Raw genomic sequence first — 26,457 nt, 5'->3', positions numbered from 1 at the left:
GGCACAATGAGGCAATCACTGAAGCAGAGACCCAAGTAACCCGGCGGGAAGAACAACTGCTGGCAGCAGGAACCCGCTAGGCACAAGACGCCCTAATGACAGCGCAGGCAATCCTGAAAGACAGGGCTCTAGACACCACCCGAACCGCCCAGTGGCAAGTTCAAAGCCAGATATATGAACGGGGAGACAAGGCTGGCAAGTCCCTGGCCTGGCTACAAAGACGGGAACAGAGTAAAGGGCAAGTACGGGCCATCAAAACCCAGGAGGGGGAAATGCTAACGGGCGACTCCGATATCGCGGAGGCCTTTGCCAATTATTATGAACAACTATACTCCCACCAACAGAGGATCCCACACCAAGCACCCCACACTTCCTTGAGTTGATCGAGATCCCTCAACTCTCCAGACCACAAACAGAACTAGACATTGACATCACCGAAGAAGAAATCGGGGAAGCTCTATCACAGCTACAGACTGGGAAGACCCCTGGCCCCAATGGCTTCCCGGTGGAGACTTGGAAATGATTAAGCGGAACGACGACGAAACACATGTATAACATGTTCCTCCGCAGCAGAGAACAGGGCTATCTCCCCCCGGACCTCAGGAGAACAAATATAGTAGTCATCCCCAAAGCAGGGAAACCCCCAGAGTGCTGTGCCTCGTACAGGCCCATATCATTAATTAACAGGGAAGCTAAATTACTAGCTAGAGTCCTGGCAAACAGGCTGCTCGGGGTGATCGGGTCACTGGTCCACCCGGACCAGTGCGGTTTCATACCGGACAAGTCTACACGAATGAACCTCCGCAGGATCCGGGTGGCCCTTGACCGAGTGGCTGGGATCACAGACCCGCTGGCCCTCCTTGTGGTGGATTTTGAAAAGGCCTTCGATTCGGTGGGGTGGACGCCCTATGGGATATAATGGAGCGTATGAGATTTGGGTGCTACTTTATGTCATGGGTCAAACTTCTTTACACCCTGCCCGTAGCATCGGTGCGGGTCAAAGGGAAATCATCCAGGACATTCCCGCTGGGCCTGGGGACCAGACAGGGCTGCCCCTTCTCACCCCTGCTATTCCTTCTCGCCATCGAGCCTTTGACAATCAGACTACGTACAGATACACGATGGACGGGGTTCGCCTGGCCAACGGGGGGCGTGGAATGCGTCTCACTATACTCGGATGATCTCCTGATTTACCTGAGCAAGCCAGTAACAACCTGCCAGATAGTAACCAGGACCCTGGAGGAATATCAACACTTCAGGGGCCTTCGCGTTAACACAAAAAACGATATACTTCCCTGTCCAAGGGGAAGACGAAGCGATCCCAGAACCATGCACATATTCCGTCTCGATCCTAGGCTTTACCTACCTGGGTATACAACTGCAGCACCAGGCGACTTTCTCGAATTGAATCTACGCCCAATAGTGGAAAGGTTCAAGAATGACGTCTCTCACTGGCAATCTCTCCCACACTCACTACTGGGCAGGGCGGCACTATTTAAGATGTTGAGGTCCCGAAATGTCTATAAGTCATCCAGAATGCCCCACACCCAATTCCAGCTGCCACATTCACAGATATCGACAAGTCCCTACGCACGTTGCTCTGGGGAGGGAAACAGGCCCGCATTGCCCTCAAAACACTCCGCCGATCGGTTTGGGAGGGAGGTATAGGACTACCCAATATCTGTATATATTATTGGGCTGCACAAGTAGGGGTGGCAAATGAATGGCTGCATGGGGACCCATCGCTCCCACACATCCGGGTCGAAATAAAAGACACCGGCCTCCCGCCTCCCCTACAAATACTCTAAGATGACAAAAATCTGAAGGGGGTCCCCAAGGGGTCCCTGCATATCCATCAAATTTGGAAGGAAACACAGTCACATTGGCTGGGAGGGCAAACCAACCCTGATCCAACCCTTATGGCACAACAAACCTTCCTGAAATCCTGCGAATGGGCCACTTTGACACCTGGGAGAGCAGAGGGATATCCACACTGGCAGATATTGTTCAAGAGGGTCGACTGAGAGACTTCGATGCGCTGAACACAACACACGGACTAATGCCTATGGACCGTTTCAGGTATCTCCAACTCACACACGCCATCAGTGCCCAATTTCAGAGCCTCACCGACATACCTGCATGCTCCCCCCTGGAGACAAATACCCTCCCAAAACGGATTCCCTCCAAGGTGACTTCCACCCTCTACCAGGTGATAAATTCCTTTGGCTCAGGGGAACCCACACACCTCAGAGGAAAATGGCAGCGAGACTTGGGGGCATTAGAAGCAGAAGAATAGGCGGAGGCATTAATGTCCCCACGATAGATTGGCATAGATGCAAAAATCAGACTGATACAACTCTGAATCCTACATAGATCTTATTACTCCAGAACACAAATATTTACATGGGGGGGGGGGGGGAGACGATGATACGACCTGCCTCTGCTGCAAAAGGGCAGAGGGCACCTTCTACCACATGATCTGGGAATGTGGGGTACTGCAAGACTTTTGGACAACGTCCCTATCGCGCCTCTAGTGTTGGGCGCTCCAATCCCAAAGGACCCCAAACTTATTCTATTGGGAATAGAGGGAGAAACAGACCTTAATAAATACGAAAAAACATTCCTGAGCATGGCACTAGGGCTGGGGAAGAGACTAACGGCAAGCACCTGGGGCTCTGCGGACAGGATTAGCATTGACCTGTGGACCAATGAAATGGACAGGTGCGCCTCCCTGTAAAGGAAAATTTACACGGCAAGGGGTGCCCCCGGAAGTTCCTGAAAATATAGGGGAAGTGGGAGGAATAGGATCAGTACCAGGAACCGGGGAGAGCCTGGACGCACTTCGAACCGCCTCACAGTGTATTGAACCAACCTTTTTCCTCCTGTTGAGGGACTCACTACTAACTGGAATGTCATGTGCGATGTTCCCACTGTCGAGTCTCCTATTTGTGATCATGAATGTGTACCTGTGCTGTTTTCTTGTTGGAAAACCTAATAAAAAAAAAATTTAAAAAAAGGGGTCAACAAAAATATAATCAATCAGGGAAGAACTGTCCCCTCTGTGCCATTCTCCAATGTTACGGGGGTCAACAGTTCTCCCCACAAGAGGGAATAGTCCCCTACACCCCAATCCCACACACCACTTCTGTCCCTCCGATTTCTTCCCTTAATTAACATTGGGAAGCTCGTCAGGCTCCCACAATTGTTGGAGTTGGTCGCAGTCTACATTCAGGTCTCCCATGACTATTACTTTGCCATCAGAATGGGAACCCAGCCACTCATCAACTGCCCGACAAACCCCATTCACAAAAAGATTCACAAGTTTCAAGCCCTTATGCCAATAGATATTGAGCAATAAGAGATTGATCAATCCATCTGCAGTCCTACAGCCCACTCCCAAGGCACCAAATGGAAGACCAGCAATTTCTACCCCACTAAGGCCCAAGGAGATTTCCACTGCAATCAAGAGTCCTCCCGAAGGTCTCCCCCGTGCAATCCCTGGCAGGCTGAATAAAGACACTATACCCGTCTAAAATAGGTCCCGATGTCAGCCAGGTCTCCTCTAGATAAATGCAATTTGCTAATATTAAATTGTTCATACAGGCAATATTGGAAAAAAGATGCGAGTTACCTCAGATATTCCAGGATTTCAGACATAACAGTGCACTCTTCCAAACATCACCCATAGTGATCACCTTCTCACACGACCAGTTTTTGCCATAAGGAAGAGATGATTGATGCCCAGTCTATATCCATCACCACACCCTTACGGTTATACTGATCTAGATTGGTTGAAGCTATTGGTTGATTAACGGCTGGTAAGACTTCCCTACTAGGTGCCGTCCCATCTCTCAACCCATTCATCTGTGACATTTCAAAGCCCAATCCAAGTATCACTTTGCTTTGTGTAAAGATAAATTCCCTTACCAAGGGAGAGGACAAGTAGATGATACTAGTGCTCAAGTCATCTCTCTCTGGGAAGGAGACCCTCCTAATATCGGCCGAAGCCACCAAAGCCAGGCAAGGGATAGCTGCAAAAATAGCTAGAATATTAAGCCGATTCATGCAGAGTCGGCCTTTCCATTTCACCTAGTGGCCCGATCTTACCTGCCATATCCTTTAAAGGAATCATGGCAGAGGTGGACGCTCCTTCAGTTGGTCCCCAGATGGACTGTTTGGTTGACAAATGGCCCAGGTCGATAGGTACCAGCTCTCTGCTCGCCACATAACACAGAAGGAAAAGGAGTAGGAAAAGGGGTAACGGGGAAACCATTCACCTCCAGACCATAACTAGTATCAGGGAGGCCCCTACCTACTGCAAGAGGTTAACATTTCCCCAATGTCTCAGTAATGGCAATCGGAAGGGAAGGTACACAGTCCTGCCCTCCAGTGACAGTCGGTACCATGGAGTCAACCACCTGAATGTTTGGCAAAGGCTCTGGATTCGGAGTCACATGCTCCGGCACAGGTGACCGCTTAGTGCGAAAAACAGTACAGTGAGCCGTGCAAAGTGACAGAATTCTGTTTTTCCTAGCCCCCATTCTGCGTTTCATCAATTTCCCTTTCAAGGCATTAGTAGGTTTGTTCAGAAGCGGGGAACCAGCTCCAGCATTTGGTGGGTCCACCTCACCTCCCATGTCACCTTTTGCTCCTTCACCCATAATAGGTAGATGGTTAGTGAGGTCAGTGACAGGTAGGGGGGGCAATGCCAATTGTACCATGAGCCGGATAAACAATTGGCAGATTACCCACAGCCAAATCATCAACTGGTTCCTGGATGGTCAGATGGTCATTTACACATACAACATCCCATATTTCAATAACGGACACTGGATCATTAGCCAGATTAACATTAGACTGCTGCCCCCTCAGTACTGCCTCCGCCTCCCTCATTCCAAAATGGCCAAAGCGAACCTCTGACCCAATCTCCTCAAGTTTATGAGTAAAGTCGGCCAAAACGGCATTGGTAGATTTCAGTTCAGCCCAAATATTGTCATATAGAGAGACAAATGAGCTCAACACCATATTTAAGGCGGAGTGAGTCAGATGTATTCGCTCATCAATCTCCCTTAGTGTATGGTGGAGGGCTGAAGAATCATCCTGGCCTCCTGACCCCATACCCCCAAAGAGGGTGGCAATAAACACCCCTGGTCATGGCCAGACATATCACCATTCATCATGTCGACCAAAGGGGTCGGAGAGTCAAAGGTGGGTGCCTCACATAAGTTGTGGGGCTGATTTTGAGAAAGATTTATGGTCAATGCCTCCAATTCTTCCTTGCTTGGTCGGCCAGTTCAATAATGCCGATATCAGTTAAATCTTTAGGCCCACCAAAGATAGGTTGTGAAGACATCACTGAATGGTCAAGCATTGCTGTGCCCTTCATGGCAGGAAGAGATTTAATCTCTGTGCTAGTAGTAGCAGGTTTTACAAAGAAGAAATCAAAGTAGGGCCACAAGCTGATTAGGCTTGTGAGGTAGAGAAGCTGCAAGCAACTCTACAAGAGCAACCGAGACAAGTCTCCAACGAGGACAAACAAGGCAGCACAACAAGAGGTAAGTTCTCCCAGACTTTACAGTACCTTACAGGATTGAACTACTGTGCAAGGCACCAGACAGAGAACCTCTTCCATTTGTGTTCATAGCACTTCAGAGTCGAGGACGCCCTGGCCTTTGCAAGCACCTCCTTGCAGTCCGTCGGGATATCGTATCCTCCCAACTCTAGTGCTGCAGGAGCCAGGCCTGCAGGTTCAGCGATCCCGGGTCGTGATGGAGGATGGCGCCTCCTTCCCTGGCGAGAAGATCTGCGTCCGTCGGCAGTTTGACTGGGTGAGACACTGACATGTCCAGAAGGTCCGGGAACCAGATCTGCCTCGGCCACGCCAGTGTGATGAGGATCATCCTGCACCGGGACTGTGAGTTGACTGATGAGTCGCAGGAGCAACGGCGGGAATGCATACAGGAACAGGCCGTCCCAGGGGAATGAGAATGCGTCGCCCATGCTCCCCGGCTGGGGAAACCTGCTGGCGAACCTCCGGCACTTGGTGTTCGTCACCGTCACAAATAGATCGATCTGGGGATTGCCCCATCGTCGGAACAGGAGATTCACTTGATCCTGCCGAAGCTCCCACTCGTGGCAAGAGTGCAGCTCCCTGCTGAGTGAGTCGGCGATTGTGTTCTTTATTCCTGCCAGATGGAAGGGTACCAGGAATATCCTGTGGGCAATGGCCCAGTGCCACAGATCCTGCACTTCCTTGGATGGGCACCAGATCCTCAGCCCTCCTTGCTTCCTGATGTAGAAGATCGTGGTGGTGTTGTCAGTGAAGACCCTCACCACCCTGCCCTTGAGGGACGGGAGGAACGACCTGAGGGCCAAGAACACGGATCGGAGCTCCAGGACATTGATGTGTAGTGACCTCTCCTCCGGGAGCCAAAGGCCTCTTGCATGGAGATCTTCGGTGTGTGCTCCCCATCCTTCCAGGGAGGCGTCCGTCGTCACCGTTTCCTGGTGTGCTGGGGTCTGGAAGTCTATACCTGCCGCTAGATGCGTGCGGTTGCCCCACAACCGGATCGCTTGGCGGAACGTCTCATTGAGGGAGATCTTGTCTTCGAAGCTGCCCGCTGGTTGCATCCAACGGGCGTCGAACTCCTGCAGTGGCCGCATCCGCAACCTGCATAGGCGCACGAGGTAGATGCACGATGACATCATGCCGAGTAGGGACTTGATGGACTTCACCCTGGCCATTTCCATGGTCAACAGCCGTTGTACCTTGCCCAGGATGGCCTTCGTCCTTTCCTCCGACTGCGAAGCCAATCGCGCTACCGTGTCGGGTCTGGTTCCCAGGAACAGGGTGTCTTGCGACAGTACCAAGTGGGATTTCGCAAAGTTGATGGAGAATCCCAGATCCGTGAGCAGTCGGACGGTCTTCGCTGTGTGATCGACGGCGAGTTCCCTTGACTTTACTCGGATGAGCCAATCGTCCAGGTAGGGGTATACTTGGATCCCCTGCAGGCAAACCGAAGGTTAGGACCTTGAACTGGTAGCGTTTCCCTTGGACCACGAATCGTAGGAACTTTCGATGTCCTTCGTGTATGGGGATGTGGAAGTAGGCATCCTCCAAGTCCAGTGACGATAGGAAGTCGCCCTCCTTCAGCTGTCCCAGCACGTGCTGAAGGGTGACCATCCAGAATTTCTGGGACTTGATGTATTTGTTTAGACAACGAAGGCCCGCGAGTATACTCCGGAGCCTCTTCGGGACGAGTTCCATCGCTCCCTTTTTTAGCATTGCTCGTATCGCTAGAAGTAGCTGTGGCACGTGGTTTTCCTTCCTGGCCACGGGTGGTAGACAGGGACACTTTATTTGGAATTCCAGAGCGTGCCCGTGGGCCAGGGCCTCCAGCACCCAACGGTCGGTGGAGATGGACTCCCACGCGTTGATGAATTTCGCCAGCCGGCCTCCCACCAGGGTGCTTGGTTGGGAGCCCGACTTCACGGCCGGTTCAATCTTGCTTTGCCGAGGCGTTGCCGCCTTGGCCTCCTTAACGACGATGTCCTCCGGCCTTGCTGCAGCCTCTAAAGGCCTCCTGCGACGATTAGCGTGCCGCTTGGCAGTACGACGAGGAACCACCACCAAATCCTTTGGAGGCACCTTGAGACTTGCATCCGGGGGTCCGAAAAGACGGCCGTCGTTGATGGAGAGAACCCAAGGCCCGGGCTGTCTCGGTGTCCACCTTGATGGCCTGCAGTGACTCGTCCACTGCCTTGCCGAACATGTCGTTCCCGTCGAAGGGCATGTCCAGTACCCTGGTCTGAACGTCCTGACGGAAGTCGGTGGCCTTGAGCCAACCGCGTCTGCGGAGGCATACGCTGTTGCCCATTTGGTGAAACCCGGTGTCGGCGATGTCTGTGGCCACCGTGATGGTGTGGTCCGACGCCACCTCGACTTCCTGTAGGATTTCAAGGGCCTCCGCCCTCTTGTCTGGCAGGAAATCCAGGAGGGGAGCAATCTTGAACCACAGCTCCCTGTCGTAGCGTGCCACGATCGCGAGGGCGTTGACCGTTTTGATGGTCATCGCTGCCGACGAGATAACTCGTCCCATGGCATCCAGCTTCTTCCCCTCGCCGTCCGGTGGGGAAGTGGAAGTTGATGCCGTCACCCCTGCCGATTTCTTCTTGGCCGCCGCGGAGACCACTGAATCCGGGGACGGCTGAGCTCTAAGGCACATTGGGGTGGAATCTGGGACCCGGTACTTCTTCTCATACCGGTCCCTCTTCGCAGGAGCCGTGGACGGGTTCTTGAGCAGCACCAGTCGTCCTTCCCAGATGTCGTCCAGTAACGGTACTGAGAGGACGGTCTTCCTCTAGGCCTCCCGTCGTTGGTATAGGAAATCCTCCTTCTGCTCTTCGGGACAAAGCTGGAAAAGCTCTGATGCCCTGGCGATCATGGCTTGAAAGGAGCCAATTTCATTGGGAGGGGTGCCTGGGCAGGGGGTGATGGGAGATCTGTCCCGTCATCACCATCATCGTCGTCCGTCCCAGTCATCGCCGTCTCTGTTCCCATCTTATCCCTCGGTGGAGGGGAAGGAGATAAAGGCTGGAAAGGAGGGGCAGGATGGATTCGCCTCCGCTTGTTCGATTGGCTTCCAGACAGTCCAAGCGCCGCTGGATCGTCCGCTGGAGGTAAGGGCAACCTTGTCCTCATCTCCATACACAGGGTCTGGAAAGCCATCAAGATTGGTCCTGAGTTGTCTTGTGGCATAGGCATCGGTTGCGACTGGAGCGATGGCTGGGGAGTGTGTTCCTCTGTCTCTTCCGCGGCACCTCATCGGCTCCACCATTGCTCTCTACGTCCGCCTCGTCGGGATCCCTCCCGTAGGACCGGACTTCCTCGAACCTCTTGTCCAGGATCTTTGTGACACTAGCCAGCTCATCTTCGGAGGTGGTATCTGTGTCCGTTGTGGCTACCGTGCCCCCCCCCCCTCTTTCTCATCCAGGGGTTTCACGGGGGTCTTCTCAATAGGTTGAAAAGATGATTCCCTCCGGGGTGGCAGGGAAACTCTAGCCCAGGAGTCGATTCCACTGGGGTAGCCTCTGCAGGCTTCGCCAGGGCCTCCATGACTCCTTCAATCCAGGCCTTCGCCGGGTGAATCAGGGCCTTCACGACCGTGGCCACGTCTGGGGCCTTCACCTTAGGGGGAGGGTCACTGCCTCGCCCCCCCGTGGCTTTTTCCATTGTGATCGACTGGAGCTTCTCCCGAAGCTTACCCGGGTTCTCAGACTTCCTTTCCCCGAGCCAGAGCGTTGGCTCGCGGTTGATGGCGTCGGGGACATCGCGCCCTGCCTGGCAGCCGAGGAGCCCGAACCAACGGCGCTCCCGGTGCCCGCAGACTCGCATAGCTTTGCCTTTTGTTGGGCCCCCCATCGCCGAAGTGCCCTCTAAGGTCTTAGAAGACTGCTCGGACTTCTTCTCACCTGTTGTTGGGCTCAAGTCAGCGAGTCGTTTACGATGGTTCTTCATGGTCCAGACGGACATGTTCTTGTAGAATGCATAGTCCACCTCCACTTTCGACTTGTCGGCAGTAGAGGCACCGGGAGTGCTCATCCTCCTTAAAGACATTCTGCAATCCACATCCAGGGCAGTTCCTAAACAGCTTGGATCCAGTAGGCTTCAAGTCTCCTTTGTCCTGGGCCATGTCCACGTGGGGTAGGCCTCAAAGATCTTCTGGAATCCTCCAAGAAGAGAAACTCAATGAAAATTTGCCCTTGAGGGGCGTAGAAAAATTCCCAAACAGGTCCCCGTTGATCAGAAGAAGAATCGGTGGAGCGTGAGACTCGAATTGACCGAAAAATAAGAGAAGACTCTTAGGAAAAATGCAAAACGCAGTAAAAGTTCGAGAGCTAGAGCACGAAGACTCCCAACACTTGAACGTGCAGTAAAAATCTGAAGATGGCTGCCAGAGGAGGGGCTTAGGTAGAGGGCAGTCATTGGCTGGGGGCAGTATGCCCAGAGACCAGTGATTGGTTATTAGTAGAAAGACAGTTCAGAAACGAAACTGAAACTGATTTTTTCTTTACCGAGGATTCCCAGCCTGACGGGGAATATTCATGAGCATGTGAATCCATACCAGACCCCATGCTGCAGAACTGCACCATTCAAACAAGTAAAGGCTGTCAAATCAGACAGCCACTTACACTACATCTCTTCAGAAACGGACATTCCCTAGTAGAAGTGTGTTTTGGGTCCAGACCATCACAAGCCCAGTTTCAACCAGTTCGGTCACACAAAGCACTTTGCCCAGGAGTCCAGGCTGGACACCGTAACAGGGCTTGCTCTTGTTTGGTAATTTCTAACCTAAAAACCTAAAAAGCAGGAACATGCTGAAAAAGCAAAGTAGCCAAAAAGCAGGTCTTAAACCACTCGGGGAAGACAAGAATCGGTACGATGCAGTAAATAAAGATGTAAAAAACACTTCACTACCACCCGTCTGTCCTAGGAATATCTTAAAGGCATACAAAATGTTGACGGACAAAAGAGATACAGGGATATAAAATACCCCTGAAACACTCCTCTTAAGGGGTTAAAAAACTAAATACATAGGAAAGCAAAAATGGAAGAGATGCTCTACATGCTCCTGCAGCCTTAGAGACAGGCCAGTGCCCCCAAAATAAATTAGTTGAGCAGGTGGGCGAAGCGAACCTCACTTACAGCAAAAGTCAGCCAGGACTCCAAATCATAGCCAAAATGTTGGGCGTTTCATTTGAATCAATGGTGGAAAAGTTGCAAAAAGAAAATATTTCCTAACACAGATCTTAATAAATTAATGAATTATGTGTAAAGTTTGTTGGAATAAAATGCCATTTAGAGGTCATTTTAAGATGATGCATATGATAGGTAATGTTAAACATTTTTTTATTAAAAGCCTTTCTTTTTATGCTTGAGTGAATGACTAATTTCAGAAGAATACATTTGTGATAATATAGTCAGGACATTTGCACTCCCCACTAGCCATTGGCTAATGAGATCTGACTTTTGGAGAGTAAGAAAAGGTGAGCTGTGTGTATGTGGAGAATTAAGGTGGCAAGTGACTTTCTAGGCATGGCAAGTAGCTTGCAGTATGAAATGTTTTACCTCTGCTATTCTTACGCTTTTATCTAATAATTATTTCCACAATAAAGCCAAACCGATCCAATACATGTTCAGCCCTATACCTAATGCAGGGCCAATATAACATGAAGGGTTACTGCAACATTGGGACCATATCCTGCTCAGCCAATCAGAAGTCTGTCTGCCTCTCCCATTGATTCCAACGTGATAACCTTTTGGAATTGGACAATCTTGGTGACCCTAAACGGTAGGGTCATGACCCTCGTACATGACCCCAAACACTAAAAGAGTTTTCCTATTAAGGTTTACTCGTAACCTGCAATAGTGATTCTTACTGAACAGAAGATAGTTTTATTTTATTGCTTATGTGGACAATATCTTATTGAAGGTTGTATGTGCTACTATACTGCATTTTAACCAGCCCCATTGCCTTCTTAAAAGCTGCCCTTAACTGCTCAGACATGTACACTGCTAGGTGAGCCAAGGAAAGCTTGCAGAAACCCTTATGGCCATGTTGCGGGTCAGTCCCCCTTTCACTAAACACAAGATATAAAAAAAATTGTCATGGGTCCAAATGTAGACAGCATGCTGCTATTGGCTCAACATGCGTACACTGATGCAGAGAAGGATTATTTTGCATCTGAGGCCGGGAGACTGTGGAATAAGTCCTGGAGATCAAGTGATTGTTGTGTTTTGTTCTTGTGACTGAGTCATGCTTTGATACTCTTGACTGCTCCCTTATTAATGTGCTATGGTTGCGTTCACCTGTTTTAACAGGGTGTCCGCTACCCAAGAGTGCTTTGCTTCCTGCCAGTGACAACAGTCTGAGACAGAAGGAACATGTAACTGCCGGTGGTTCCGTGTCATTTCGCCGACAGACATTTTTCTGACTGCCTTTTTTACGTGGCCACTATTATGAAGAGTCATCACATTTATTTATTTTCTGAACAGTTCGTAAAACTGCCCGTCGAAACAACGGTATACCCTGCCAGCATATATTGGCCACATATTATGATTTAATGCTCAAAGAACTAACTACATGGGACACCGGACAGTTCATGTATGGTGCTACTCACAATGTGATTAAAGGTTCCACATTTTGTTCTGAGGGTTAAACTTAGTAGACCTTGTATGCTCTTTCAGAAATGTCGAAAAAGCCATTCCAGTTATAAGAAAAGTCTTCAGAGGATGGTTCATTGTATGAGGGGGCATATATGATGCCTTAGAGGGTTGTTCTGGGTATGAGGAGTTAGAGTGGAGAAGTAAATGCACATGTGTGTGAAGGAGCAGAAGGCAGACCCTTGAATATTCTTAATTTTTATAAAATAATGGTTCAAGGCTAAAGAGGCCTTTGTACGAATGGGAGGGTTGGAGGGGAAAATAGGCTTTTTAGGGTTGTAGGAGGGATGGGAACGCCAGAGGTTTAGCTCAGGTGAATAAAGTGAAGATGTTAAGGTTGTGTTCACCTGGGAGGTTAACACAAGTATGCTGTAGTTCATAAGGCTGTGTGTGGTGAGGCTGGACATTTGAGCAGTTTTTTGAAATAATGAAGGAAAAAGGTCTGTAACGAGAGGCACAATGATTTTTCATAAGTGTATAGATGAAGGTGTGGATGCTGGAAATGTTCTTACAGTGTTCATGAGGGTAGGTTGTGCTGCTGGAGGTTTGCTCGGGGGGGCATGGCTTCCAAGATGGCATGCTGGAGCATTTTACATGAGTACATGAGGGTAGTGCTCATTTAAAGGATCTACTCAAGTGTGAGATAGGGTGGGGAGAAGCTGCAGGAGGTTTGCTCAGGACCATGAGAAATAAAAGGTTATTGTGTATTCTCTACCTGGAACTGCGCACTGATGCTGGGAGGCTTCTTCTTCTTGTGCAGGTGGAGAATCGACTTGGTGATGCGGTCATGCAGCGTTAGGCTTGTCAGATGTTTTAGTGATTTGACATCCAAAAGATGCTGTGGGAGACAAAGTTAAAATTAGCACATATCATAAGATTCCAGTAGAAACACCTATGGAGGGCAACATGATCCTGACTATTTTTGCAAAATCATTGGACTGACCAACTTTGTTGAAAAATCTGCAAAGGTTTCATAACTCTTGAGAAACAGCACATGGGTTGTCCTTCTCGGAATCCACTGTGGTTCAATGTGTTTATAACAAATTCACTAATAACGAAAACTTTTTTAGTGAATTAAAAATAACCAAAAAAATATATATTGTTTTTTTTGTTCCCCTCCCCCCAAATCCCTCATTTCCCTAGCGTTATTCGTTATTTTCACTGTATTCCATCCATCGCTGGGATAGAGGAAGGCACCACACAGTAAAATGGATGAAACTAACTCCTCCAAACACCTTATAGGGTGGACCAAGGCATCCTTTAGTTAATGTCTGGGACGATACCACAGAACTGAAGTTATAGGTAACTATGTAAGCTATGTGCATGAATTTCCAGGATCCATACAGGGCTGTCTTCAAATTCCTCCCCCAATGTTAGAAGGGTTGATCCAAAAACTCATCTTATTGGAAGTAAATGGCATCAATCAATATCCCTAATCCTGTCCCAACAAAACAAATTACCACAATCCATTGAGGGTGTTACTGGATGTGTTTTTTCAGTTAAATATTTACCTGTGAGTGTGATGTGTGTGAATGAGACACGGTTAAGGTCCTTTGTGGGGCTAGGGAATGTATGTTGGTTGTGAGCACCTATCCTTGAAAGGAGATGGAGGAAAGCAGAGAAGGGGCATGTATCATTATGTCAGGGCCTTCAGAACTAGGAGGATGTCTCAAGGTTGGGCCACCGTTGTTCATCAGGTGGGGGATGTGTTACTTTTAAAAGTAGGAGGTGGTGCTGGTAGATCCATGTTTTGGGCTTGAGGCGAGATTGGGATATGAGAGAGCTGAGTAATGTGGGAGTCATCTTATTTTCCTTGACCCATATTTTCTATCTTAGGATAATGAAGCTGCCCACTGCCAGATGGAGGCAATAGACCTAGAAGCCAAATGGAAATTAGTAACCCAGTCAGAACCTATGGAATGTGGAAAACATTCTGTAACTGCTTTCAATTTTTATCAGCCAACTAAGCAGATCCTGTCTCTCAGCGATCTGTTGACAGCCCTCTTCAGGAAAGTCAGTGAGGGTGACCGTGCCCACTTTGACTGTTAGGCATGGGCCATGTTCTAGAGAAACTAATGGGACATTTACTTAGTGGAAATTGTTTGTAAACTTGTGAAGCTACTAACTTATTAAGCGTTTCTACGGACATTGAAGAAGTCTAGTTTGGAAGGTTAAGCAGTGCTTGAATGAATGTAGAGAGAACATTTGAAGTAAACATTTCAGTGAAGCTAGGCATGGGTGAGCTTCAGCAAGGTTGGCTGTCAGATAATAATGAGCGTGTTTGCTCAATGGGAGTGGGTACTTGCCAAGGAAGAGTTGCATGTCCATGATTGGGAGCACGTGATCGCAAAGTTTTGCAAGGGCTTGTATTTCCCTTGAGGAGAGGGTGCCTGCCAATAAGGGGGGATGCAAATCAACAATGGGGGGGGGGTGCACAGTAATTTGGGGATGGTGTTTGGAAGGTTAAGCAGTGCTTGAATGAATGTAGAGAGAACATTTGAAGTAAACATTTCAGTGAAGCTAGGCATGGGTGAGCTTCAGCAAGGTTGGCTGTCAGATAATAATGAGCGTGTTTGCTCAATGGGAGTGGGTACTTGCCAAGGAAGAGTTGCATGTCCATGATTGGGAGCACGTGATCGCAAAGTTTTGCAAGGGCTTGTATTTCCCTTGAGGAGAGGGTGCCTGCCAATAAGGGGGGATGCAAATCAACAATGGGGGGGGGGGGTGCACAGTAATTTGGGGATGGTCCAATGAGTGGGATTCTGCTATAAGAGAGGATGCGTGACATGTTTGAGGGGTATATTTCCATGACAGAGGATGTTAATGGTGTGGGGATGTGCATTAATGAGGGAGGGTATATGATTATTAGGCGGGGGATGCATGCCCATGAGAGAGCAGCGGCGCAGCCATGTGGGAGTGTCCCTTAAAGGAGGATTTCATATTGTATTTGTAGATGATTTATAAGGCACTAGCTGTGAGCTCAGTCGTGGCACCTCAAGAGGAAAGGGACAGGAAGGGCTGATCCTCAAAGCCTTGCAACATTCAGATCAGGTAAGTGGGAGGTCATGGGAAAGGGTAAGAGAAAGGAGAGGTTTGTGTAAGGTGATGCAGTTTAACACAAGCCAACTCATTAAGTACAAGGCATTTCAAAACACAGCAAAAACAAAGTGGAAAGAAGTCTAATATAATTCCGATATGGGGGGAAGCAAAAGGACAGCAGTGGTTGCTCGGCTGATAGAAGATAGGACAAGTAAGAACAGGAAACTTATTTTACTAGGTCTTATCATAGCACAATTTGGCACATCATGTTTTCCAATATAAAGGTGTCATTAGGTGGGTTATTCAGAGCAGGAGGAGGAGATCAGAGGTGATTATATCTGCTATGTGAGGCACACTATGTGTGTGCATTGTTAGTGTCTTGGGTGCCTGGAACCAGCCACACATGCCTGCAGGTTAATGCAGGGGCATGATAAGGTGGCAAAGGTCACGGATCGGTATCAGTACATGAGTACTTGATTTGTGAGATGTATGTTGCTTGAGGATTAAGAAGGTATGTGGATGTGCTAATGCAGAGCTGCATGTGATGGTTAGGGCAGGAGGTTGAGAGTTCGGTTTTGGTCACAGCTTAAAGTTGCATACCGTGCATAAAACAGCATGGTTCACTGGCATCACCAGGCCACTAATTTTACATCCGTGCTCACGTCCACAGCCCGCAGCAATACACTGAAGCATAGAAGTGCAGTGTGTCAACTATAATGAAGGCATGGAATTAATGATTATATGGAATAAGCTCCATGGTGGAACACATCATGATGAAGTAAGCATCATAAGTGGGGGAGTTAGAGGGTGTGCATTAGTGAACATGTGTGAGTCAGTAAATGTACACATATCGGAACATATGAGGTGGCTTTGTTTGTAGATCAGTATTTCAGAGAGGGTGTTGTCAGCAATTGTATTGCAAATGGTTCTCTGCACACATCAGGCTGTAAGAGAGGGCATTCTACATATATCAGTCAATTCGAATTGAGCTCCAAGTAGCAGGTATGCTTGACGTGCTATCTTGTGTGCATCAGTCTGTTGGAGTTGGCTTTACTCAAGCCCGAATTATTGTTCTGTATATAGTGTGTCTAAAATGATGCTCCTTGTACCTCGGTCTGTCTGATATCGTCCTTCGATTACATTTGACCCTCTGGGCCGGTGCTCTATGCACAATAGTGAGCCAGCGATCCTGCCTTCACTAATCTGTCTGAGATGGCACAAGGGGCACATCAGTTGGCATTGGAGGCTTCGGTAAACAAATCTATTCTAGATGGCACTGTGCTAATAATATTTTTGCAAAACTTACTTTGGGTAGGCTGAGCTTAGTTTTCACATTACGGTTTCGCCTGAAAAGAAGAGAGATGGCGTTAATTCAGGGACACTTTACGACCATAACTGACACAGCATTCAAGTTCACCGATTACAGAAACTACATTAACACTCTGTGCCTTGTTAAAAAGCCTGGCACATCAGTACAGAAAATGTGTGAACAGGGTGGTCCACAAGGAGTCCACACAGTGAAGCACACAATACATCAATTTAGACAGGAATCTACACAAATATTTTTATTATAAACCCAAAACACACAAAATAAATTATACAAGCAGGTGGTAATATCGCACAACACTGAATAACATATATACAGTCACCTCAGGTTCTAAAAATGCGTTCTGTGATTAAATTAATAACATAAGTTAAGTGACGCAGTAAGATGGAACCAAGTCGCAAGAAATATGCCCTAGTTTCAGAAATCCAATCCCTATGAAGAGTGGGGCCCTGTGCCCAAAAGTCACAATGCTTTCCCCCCAGAACGATGCAGAATTACCAGCTGATGCAGGTAAAGTACCTGTGTTGGTGATTGTTCAAGAGAAGAGATTCAACAAAGTTACTGGTAAGTAAAAATGTGTTATCTTTCAGGTTATACTGCTCAGGTGCAACGACCAAAAAGCAGTGTAATGGAAGGATACAAAGAGACTTGTTCTCAACGTTATCCTATGGGGGACAAATGCTTTGCATATACTCATGCCCCTGACCTTCCCAGAGGACAGAATGGGTTGACAGGGGACGCTGGATTTCTCGACGTTGGTTCCAGTGAGAGATGCCCAGGAGCTGCTGGTGCAAGGATTCTTCTGGTTGGGTCAAGGAGCAGAGTGCAACCCTTGGCGATGGAGAAATGCAGAAAGCACAGTTGCAGAACTCTTCAGGACACTTCACAGGGAAGGCAAGTTCCAGTGATGGCCACTGCACACAGATGACGACAGGAGTCCTTTCACTCGCGGTTGAAGAAGACCTTCCAGAGCAGGATCCCTTGAAGCTGGAAGGGTGAAATTCGGCAGGAAGGCGGCTTACACCACAAGCTGGCGACCACCAAAGTTCCAGATAAGAACACGGCACAGCAACGATTCTAGCGAGGTAGCCCACTGAAGAGCTGGTCAGTCCGCGAGGTGGTGCAGGGACACTTCTGAAGGCTCAGGATAACTGGATCCTGGAGAACATGTCGAGACCCTTGGTCCCACCAGTCCGGGGGCTGAAGCACCGCTGAGGGCCTTCACAGATCAGGCAGTCCAACAGGGCTTCACTGGGCCAGACGCAGGAAGGGATACTGGGCCTCATCAGGAGTCATCTTCAGTTCCTCAGTCGGCTGATCTACACAGGATTCTTGGCCCCAACGCTGATCTGAAGAAATGGCTGCAGGAGTACTCGTATCCAAAAACCTGGCTGGAAGCAAGTCCAAGAACCACCACAGGTGAGGATCTGCACCATACAGCCAGCCAGCAGAGGTCCAATCAGGGACCACTGTTGGTTTCACTCATGTCTCACAACTAGTCTTTTAGGCACCACGAATGTGGAGTGGGACCACAGTCCCACCCCTTCCTGAGCAACACACACACAAAGGCATAAGTGGGCAGTGAAAATAGCAGTTTTCCCAGGCAAGTGCATGATGTTATATGGGATTTCCTGACCTGGCAAGGCAGGAAGAAGGCCAAACAACAATATGGCCAAAGAACCTGCTAAAATGGCAAGGCCATTTTAAGACACTAGCCACATTTAGTAGCCATATGTGGTAAATGCAAATGTGCACACTAGAAATAACACAAAAATGGGAAAATATATAATTGCTGCCACCAGCTTTTCCTTAGGCACATTTAAAAGTAACAAAAAATCCCGAGTGTTAAAGACTACGGTGATACTAAAGTATCCCTATTGGACTGCATTGTAAGATGCTGTGAGCAATGTTAAAAAGTTACAAAAACTAAAAGAAAAAAAGGGAAACAGTGACTTATTACAAGTTTGGTGGCATTTCGGTCGTAAATCTGCCGAGATACCAAACTGTTTTACTGTTACCGTCACTTGTTCCAGCGGTATTACCGTCTTACAAGTGACAGCAGGTGGTGTTAGTCCCCATTACTTTGAGTCCCTATGACTCCATCTGGGATTTCAGCGGTATTACCACCGGTGGTAATTTCACTGGCGGTAATACTGCTGAATTGGCAGATTTTGGGCAGCAAGGTGGCGGAAAGTGCAGTAATGCAGCTGTAAATGGTATTACCAATGCATTTTGCTGCACTGCCCAACTTATGAGGCCCATAGTTTCCCAGTACTGAGTCTGAAGAACTGATCAGTTTCCCCATAACAAAATGAGCAAAAGGCCAGGGGAGTGAAGCTGTAGGCTTCACGTCCCTACAAAAAGTCAGGACAGGTTAAAAAACAAAAGCAAAACGTTTGGGGGTCCGTAGAACTATGGAGGCAAAGTTGCGAAAAAGAGAACTCTTTCCCAACAATGCCTCATTTCAGATCCTACTCCAAGAGTTGGTTCTCATTTCCATATACAGGTAGGGTCTCAATCGCTATTGTTAGGGGAGTTTTCCTAAAGTCTTCCAGCAGGTGAGACTCTATAAAACGATCCCTTGGTATACAGGCCCCGACTCATAATATAAGTCTGTACTACCCAAAGGATTGGTAGAATGGCAGAGCAGCCATGCTTATCTTATGAGGAGGATGTCAGCTGTAGGTAAGTACAATGAACTCAGTAAATACATAGGCCCAAAGCAACTCTCACACAGTTGTAGTTATATACACAGGCACAAAAAAACTCACACGTAGTTATAATAAAATATACATTTATTTTATATACACAAGGCAAGGTTAAGTAAATACCATATAGACTAACCAACACAAATGGAAACCCATAAGCAACACTTTTTCAGGCTAATGCTTCAATAGTAGTGGCTTGCACCAGCAATGAACACATTTCAACGATAACTCAATTCACTTGTTAAAGTCACTCAGACAATGGGCCTCAGTACAAGTCCGGCGGTAACTCTGCCGGTACTGGACTTGCAAGATTTACTGGCACCTGGCTTGCCGGTAACACGGGGGGATTACAACCCCAGTGTTCCGGGAATTCAGGCGCGGGTAAATTGTAAATCCCCATTCCCATTTGAATTCGATAGGACTCGATGGGAATGGGGACCACGGAAGCACCGGCACTGTTAAGGGATGGCACCCGCCTGTAGAGTCGTACTGTGCCGGTCTGTTAACAAAAGTGACGGTAGGCTTACCGGCACCGTTGTTTCCAGACCGGCACAGTTCTAATGAGGCCCAATGTTCTGTTGTAAGGAAAAAGGGTTATTCAGCACTTGCAACAGCAATTTACTAATTGCTAACACTTTCCAATGATTCTAAGGCTTTAGCAGTCCATTCCCTAGCTAGGTAAGGGTTCTTCAAAGTTAGTTGAGGAGGGAGGGCGTGGCGAACAGCCGAGCGATGCGGACGTGGGCCTCGGAGCTCCCGCACATATCCTGCTGAAATAGCCTGATATCCAAAGCGGATCGGACTCAAAACTAATATATCGGGAGAGGAACCACTGCTGCATACGTCAGTGTAAGATCGCTGTGCAAAACGGGCGAACAAAGCAGCAAGCGACCAAGGACGTCCCCAAAGCGTATCGGAGGAGGGAATCCAAGATGGCGACGTGCTACGCGGCACAGAGGTGAGCCCGCCAGCGCGACGAAGGAACCCGATCAGGACACGGCTGGGGCCCCCAGGGTACCAACTAAAGGACTGGCTGCGCGGGAGAAATGCTAGACAGCGACTCCCAGCAAGAGGTGGGTGCGCGTGGAATGCCGCGTGGAGAGCTGTCCTGGAGCAGGCTCGTGTTCCCTGGGGCAGCGTGGGAGGGAGAACGTAACTTCTATCCACCATCACTGTACCCAGTGCCGCGGCAGCGGAGGGCGGTCTCCCCACCACCAACATAAAACAACCCCCCCCCTTGACGAGGAGCGGGGGCCGGGCAGAGAGCTGCTCCACGCCACGCCAATAGAAGCAGCCGCGTAGCGTGCAGCCATACAGGTCCAGGCATGGCCAGAACCTCCAAACTGAGGGAAACGGGGAGCCGCCTATCAGCAACAGGTAACGACCAGAGCAGGCACCCTGAGTCCTGGAACACAGGCCATCGCTGCGCTGGAGGGGGACCGGAGCTGACACTTGGGAGCAATAAGGTATGGCCAGAGCCGACAGGAACAACCGGATGGCGAACCAGACTGCCCGGGGTACACGAGATCGGGGCCTCACCCTGGATCAAACAGGCAACCACTTCATAGACACCATCCAGCCAAAGCACAAAAGTCAGAAAGTGATATGCCCCACAAGGCACGGCAAACACACCCTACACTTGCAGGCGGATAACAAACTCCACCACGGTGGGTGTACAGAAGAACACCTCAGACTGGCACGGAACTGGACAGTGCCCAGCAGCAGGAGGGTGCAGTGACAAACCTAATTGCCGTATTCCTAGGAGAAATCCTATACGGTAGAGCGCACCAAGCCAAAGGCCACAAACGCCCTGCAGAGGCGACAGCAAAGACCCCACCGGTCCAGAGCGAGGAGCTGGCCCAGACCAGGGGTTGCAGTTGTGTGTGAGCATCCGTAGGGCAGCCCACACAAGCAATAACAAACTGCCAATCAACGGTAATAAGCGACAAGAATCTCCCCAACACACCAAGACACAAGAAGGACAAGAACCCGCTGGCCACCATCACGAATCTCCAATATGGGCAAAGAAAGTCAAAAGGCCGGGAACGCAAAGCAGGATTGACCAATTCACCACGCCTGCGACGAACACGCTGGTAGAACAAGCCCATCTGGAAACCATGGAAGAAAATGGGGACGCACTATCCTTGAAGGACATCATGGCAGCAATCGCCGACTCGCGTGCCTCCATGGAGCAGAAAATAGATGGTATTAGCGTGGATGTCTCACTCGACGCAATGATCTCCAAAAACTAACCTCCCGCACTGGGGAGGCAGAGCAGCGCATCTCCGGAGCAGGAGATGGACCGAGAAACCTACAGCAACAGCTGAACAGGGCCACAACCCACCTAAAAGTACTGGAAGGAAGGGTTGACGAAGGGGAGGGCAGATCGAGAAGGAACAATGTAAGGATCCTAGGGCTGCCAGAGAAAACTGAAGGTCCCAATATGGAGCTGTTTCTGGAATAATGGCTAATGGACATATATGACAAAGGGTTTTCGAAATTCTTCTCAATAGAAAGGGGCCACCCAGTGCCTACTGGACGCCCATTACCCGGTGCCCCGCCACGCACGGTGGTGGCCAAATTCCTAAATTACAGAGATTGGGAGGCACTGCTGCAAATGGCACACACAAAAGGTATGATAACCCACAACGGCTCGAGGATAGCATTCTTTCCAAACTACACAAGAGAAGTGCAAAAGGCAAGGCAATCGTTTGATCAACTCAAAAAACAATTGCGCTCCCTGAATGTAAAATACAGCCTAGTGTTCCCAGCACAACTGAAGATCTACCACAAGGGAACAACGGTCCACTTTACGGATCCGAAAGAAGCCTGGAGATGGGCGGAGATGCACATAGACAGCGATTGGAGATCGACACAGAGAAACAGAAATGGGAACCTTGAAATCCTGCCAATTAGAGAGCACCCCCGCCCACCTGAACAGCCACTACACCAGGATCAGATCCTACCACCACACGAAGGGGAAGGTTGACACAAGAAATGATGCTTTACCACACAACCTAAGTCCATCGCCGGAGCAGCGGGGAATCCCCGACACACGAAAGGAATGCAGTGAAACGCTCGTTATGGATGAAAACTAATAGGCGGCCGCCTTGAACGGACACAGACCCCCAACCCACTGGGACTAGTAGTGGGTATTTTAAGTGTTGTTAATTGCAGTCAGGAGTAGACTATAGGGAAACCCCGACTGATGTTCGGGCGACAGGTACTTAGAGTTGGGGCAGGGTATGGGGAAGGGGTAGGGGAGTTTGTATTTGTTTAGCCATTTGTTCCAAAAAGGCACTTGTTAACATATGGGTCTGGAAGTCAACGCACACATTAAGTCAAAGTCTATCTCCCGTTACATGGATGCAATACACCATGACAACATACAATCAACACGCTCATAGACCCATCCCTCAGCTCCAATGGCAGGGCCACCCAATAGAAACAATACCAAATCCATTAAGATCATGACATGGAACGTGAATGGGCTGGGCAGCAGCATCAAGAGGCGCCTAGTATTGCAACAACTAAACCGATATGTGCCGGATGCAGCGTTTCTGACCGAAACGCACTTGGCAGGCACGAACTGTACTGTAAATTATTTAAGCAAACTAACTACCGCATAGCATGACACTCTGGCTTTTCCATGGGGTCCCGCGGAGTACTCATCCTAATACACAAGCAGCTGCCATTTAACCTGTTATCCATCACACAAGAACACAGGGGGGAGATTCGTATACATAACCGGACAACACTCTGGGAGCGCGCTACATCCATGTTAGCTATCTACGCACCGCCGACCCTAGTAACCTCCTTAATCAATGACATCACACCCATAATCACTGGCGACCCCGCGAATCTGATGATGGGAGGAGACTCCAACGAGGTCATGAATGTAGAACTCGATCGCACACATATTCACACTAGGAACCCCTCCATGCGCACCAAACTAGCAACATTTACTGATGCTCTGGGCTTGAAAGATGTGTGGTGACACCTACACCCTGACGCAAGAGAATATTCATTCCACTCTGGAGCGCACGCCTCCCTATCGAGGCTAGACTACTTCTTCCTCTCGGCAGTGGAGCTACACCTAGCAAGCGAGGTGCGGCTACTGCCCCTCTCATGCTAGAACTCACTACCAACAGACCGCCCCCCCCCCCACCCACCTGGCGGCTAAATAGCTATTACCTGGGTTTCCCGGTACTAATGGAACATATCCAGAACACCTCAGAATCGTACTTTGAACTAAACATGGCCTCGGTGGGAAATCCGATAGTGCTGTGGGAGGCATATAAAATGGTGTAAGAGGGGAAATCATCTCCTGGACCACAGCCCATTGGAGGAAACGGTTGAGCCTGCTCAGGGAAGCCGAAACACAAGTACAAAGGGTAGAGGCAGCTCACTTAACCCTTAACCAACCAGGGTCACACTGCGCGCTACAGCTGGCACAAAAACAGCCAAACAAGCGCACACAGCGATGCGTGCCAGGGTATACGAGACCGGAGACAAAGCAGGTAAAATGCTAGCATGGCTGGAGCGAAGGGATGAGGGTTTCAGCCATGTCAGGGCAATCGGGGCAGAAGATGAGGCACTAATAACAGCAGACCAGGACATAGCGGAAGGCTTTGCAACCTACTATGCTGAGCTCTATAAAACACCATCCTCCCTCATGGACACCTCCGTCCTATCAGGGATCACCCTCCCCACACTCAAACCCGACCAGATTACCCTATTAGTAAAAGACATCAGAGGATGAGTTAACCACAGCCACTGCAGACCTCCAATCCGGGAAAACCCCGGGACCAAATGGCCTCCCTGTAGAGGTGTGGAAGAAAATAGGCCCAAATGCGATAACACCACACACCTGTTGAAAATGTACGCAACCTCGCGTAATGAGGGTTGCCTGTCTCAAGATCTAAGGAAAGCCACTATAGTAGTATTTCCCAAGGTAGACAAACCCCCAGACAGATGTAGCTCATACAGACCTATCTCACTCATTAACACCGAAACCAAAATCCTAGCAAAGACACTAGCCAACCGACTGCAGCAGGTCATACCCTCCTTGATCCACCCGGATCAATGCGGATTCATGCCGCAAAGATCCACACTTATGAATATACATAGGCTACACACAGCATTGGAGAAAGGGACCACTATTCAGGGCCCATTAGCCTTGCTTGCAGTGGACTTTGAAAAAGCGTTTGATTCAGTCAACTGGGAAGCAATCTGGGAAATAATGCAGAGAATGGGCTTTGACCCACAATTTATGAGCTGGGTAAAATTACTTTATAACTCACCGGTGGCAGTGACAAAAGTGAACGGACAAGTATCCAACCCCTTCGAATTAGGAAAGGGGACAAGACAAGGATGCCCCTCATCAGCTATGATCGTTGCGACAGCGATCTAACTCCTTGCGATAATACTAAGACACAGAAATATGGAACAGCTTTCGCTGGTCGGATAGTTGCGAAGACAAAGTATCCATATACGCAGATGACCTGCTTATATATTTGAAAGATCCAGTAATATCCTGCCCTATAGTGACAACCTTGTTGGAGAGATACGCCTTGTTCAGCGGTCTACGTGTTAATTGGACCAAATCCATCTTGTTCCCGATCGGACGGGAGGAGGGAACAGTACCAACCCACTGCCCATATCAAGTAGAGAGGGAACAATTTAGATACCTGGGTATACAAATCACGAATAATCTGAATGATTACATACCTAAGAACTTACACCCGGTAATGACAAAATTGTCGGAAGACATCCGACACTGGTCAACCCTCCCCTTAACGCTGCTAGGCAGGGCGGCACTCTTTAAAATGATGGCCTTGCCCCGCTTCCTATATATATTACAAAATGCTTCATTACATATCCCACAAAATGAATTTCGCAAAATAGACCAAACACTCCGGAAGCTGTTATGGGAAGATGGCCACCCACACATGGCGCTCGCTACTCTCCAGAGGTCCATATGGGAGGGTGGAATTGGACTCCGACTGCAGACGTACTACTGGGCTAGCAAGATGGCACTAGTGAATGATAAACTGCATGGAGACACCTCAGCGCCACATAACAGACCACCAGAGACACACACCACCGAAAAACCCATCATGAAATATCTCTACAAGAAGAAAACCCGAATGACCATCTCAACTATGCAATCACACACCACTCGAATCTGGGCAGACCCACACAAATTCGTGGGCTGGGAAAACAAACTGTCCCAAGCACAGCCACTGTGGAGCAACAAGAATCTCCCGGAAGTGGACACGCGCCCAAAATGGACGAACTGGTTGCGACAAGGGGTAATGAAAATAGGTGATGTTGTGAAAGAAGGCAACATAATCCCATTTACAGAGCTAGCCCTCCACTTCAATCTCCCGCAGACTGAACAATACCACTATACCTAGCTGCATCATGCACTACAGGCCCGCCACCCTGCTTGAATATACCCCAATAGAACGAAACCTATTCCCAGAACAAATCAAACACAAAATAACATCGGTCTTGTACAGTGCTATAACCTCCTTCGCTACGACAGAACTGTCAGAGCTACAGGCCAAATGGGAAACAGATGTGGGTACTATATTACCGAAGGAATGTATCTCTGCTCTGATGTTTCCTAGGGAAGTGGCTATATCATCAAGACTCAGGCTGATCCAACTAAAGATATTACACAGGATATATTACCCCAGAGTGGCACTATCAGTGGGGAAGGATTAGCGATCCAGCCTGCTTGCGGTGTAGAATTGAGGAGGGCACTTTCTTCCATACCCTGTGGGATTGCGCCCACATCCAACAATTCTGGGAGACATGTTGCAATGCTCTATCGACAGTCATGAGCAAAACAATCCCTAGAGACCCGAAACTGCTATTGTTGGGGGTGGAGGGTGAGAACGAACTGTCAAGATATGAAAAACTGTTTCTGTTCACCGCCACCGCACTGATAAAAATGAACATTGCGCAACTATGGGGATCTGAGGTGTCGCCGAGCTATGATCAATGGGTGACAGATGTGGACATTTGTGTCACGATGGAGTGCAGGGTGTATACAGCCAGGGGATGCCCGGCAAAGGTGCAAAAAGTATGGCAAAGATGGGAGGACGCCCACTAAAACACAGGCGTCAATGTTTGATTGCATTGACTTGTGG

At 48.9% G+C, this 26,457-nt stretch overlaps 1 protein-coding gene across 7 annotated transcripts in view; it reads right to left on the bottom strand.

The window, feature by feature from the left end:
- MYO9A (myosin IXA) overlaps positions 1-26,457 on the bottom strand; it is a 1,154,601-nt gene that overhangs the window by 438,977 nt on the left and 689,167 nt on the right. For all 7 annotated transcript variants that reach the window (XM_069624659.1, XM_069624658.1, XM_069624661.1 and 4 more), the window contains 2 exons: positions 16,569-16,608; positions 12,939-13,061 (listed from right to left, as the gene is read on the bottom strand). In XM_069624659.1, the coding sequence (XP_069480760.1) occupies positions 12,939-13,061; positions 16,569-16,608 (163 nt within the window). The remainder of the gene's footprint in view (positions 1-12,938; positions 13,062-16,568; positions 16,609-26,457) is intronic.

Source organism: Ambystoma mexicanum, chromosome 11 (genome assembly GCF_040938575.1).
Source record: "Ambystoma mexicanum isolate Mex_15411 chromosome 11, UKY_AmexF1_1, whole genome shotgun sequence".
In the NCBI taxonomy this organism is placed as follows: Eukaryota; Metazoa; Chordata; class Amphibia; order Caudata; family Ambystomatidae; genus Ambystoma; species Ambystoma mexicanum.
The sequence above is the reverse complement of the archived record's forward strand: the minus strand, read 5'-3'. Positions and strand labels throughout refer to the sequence as shown.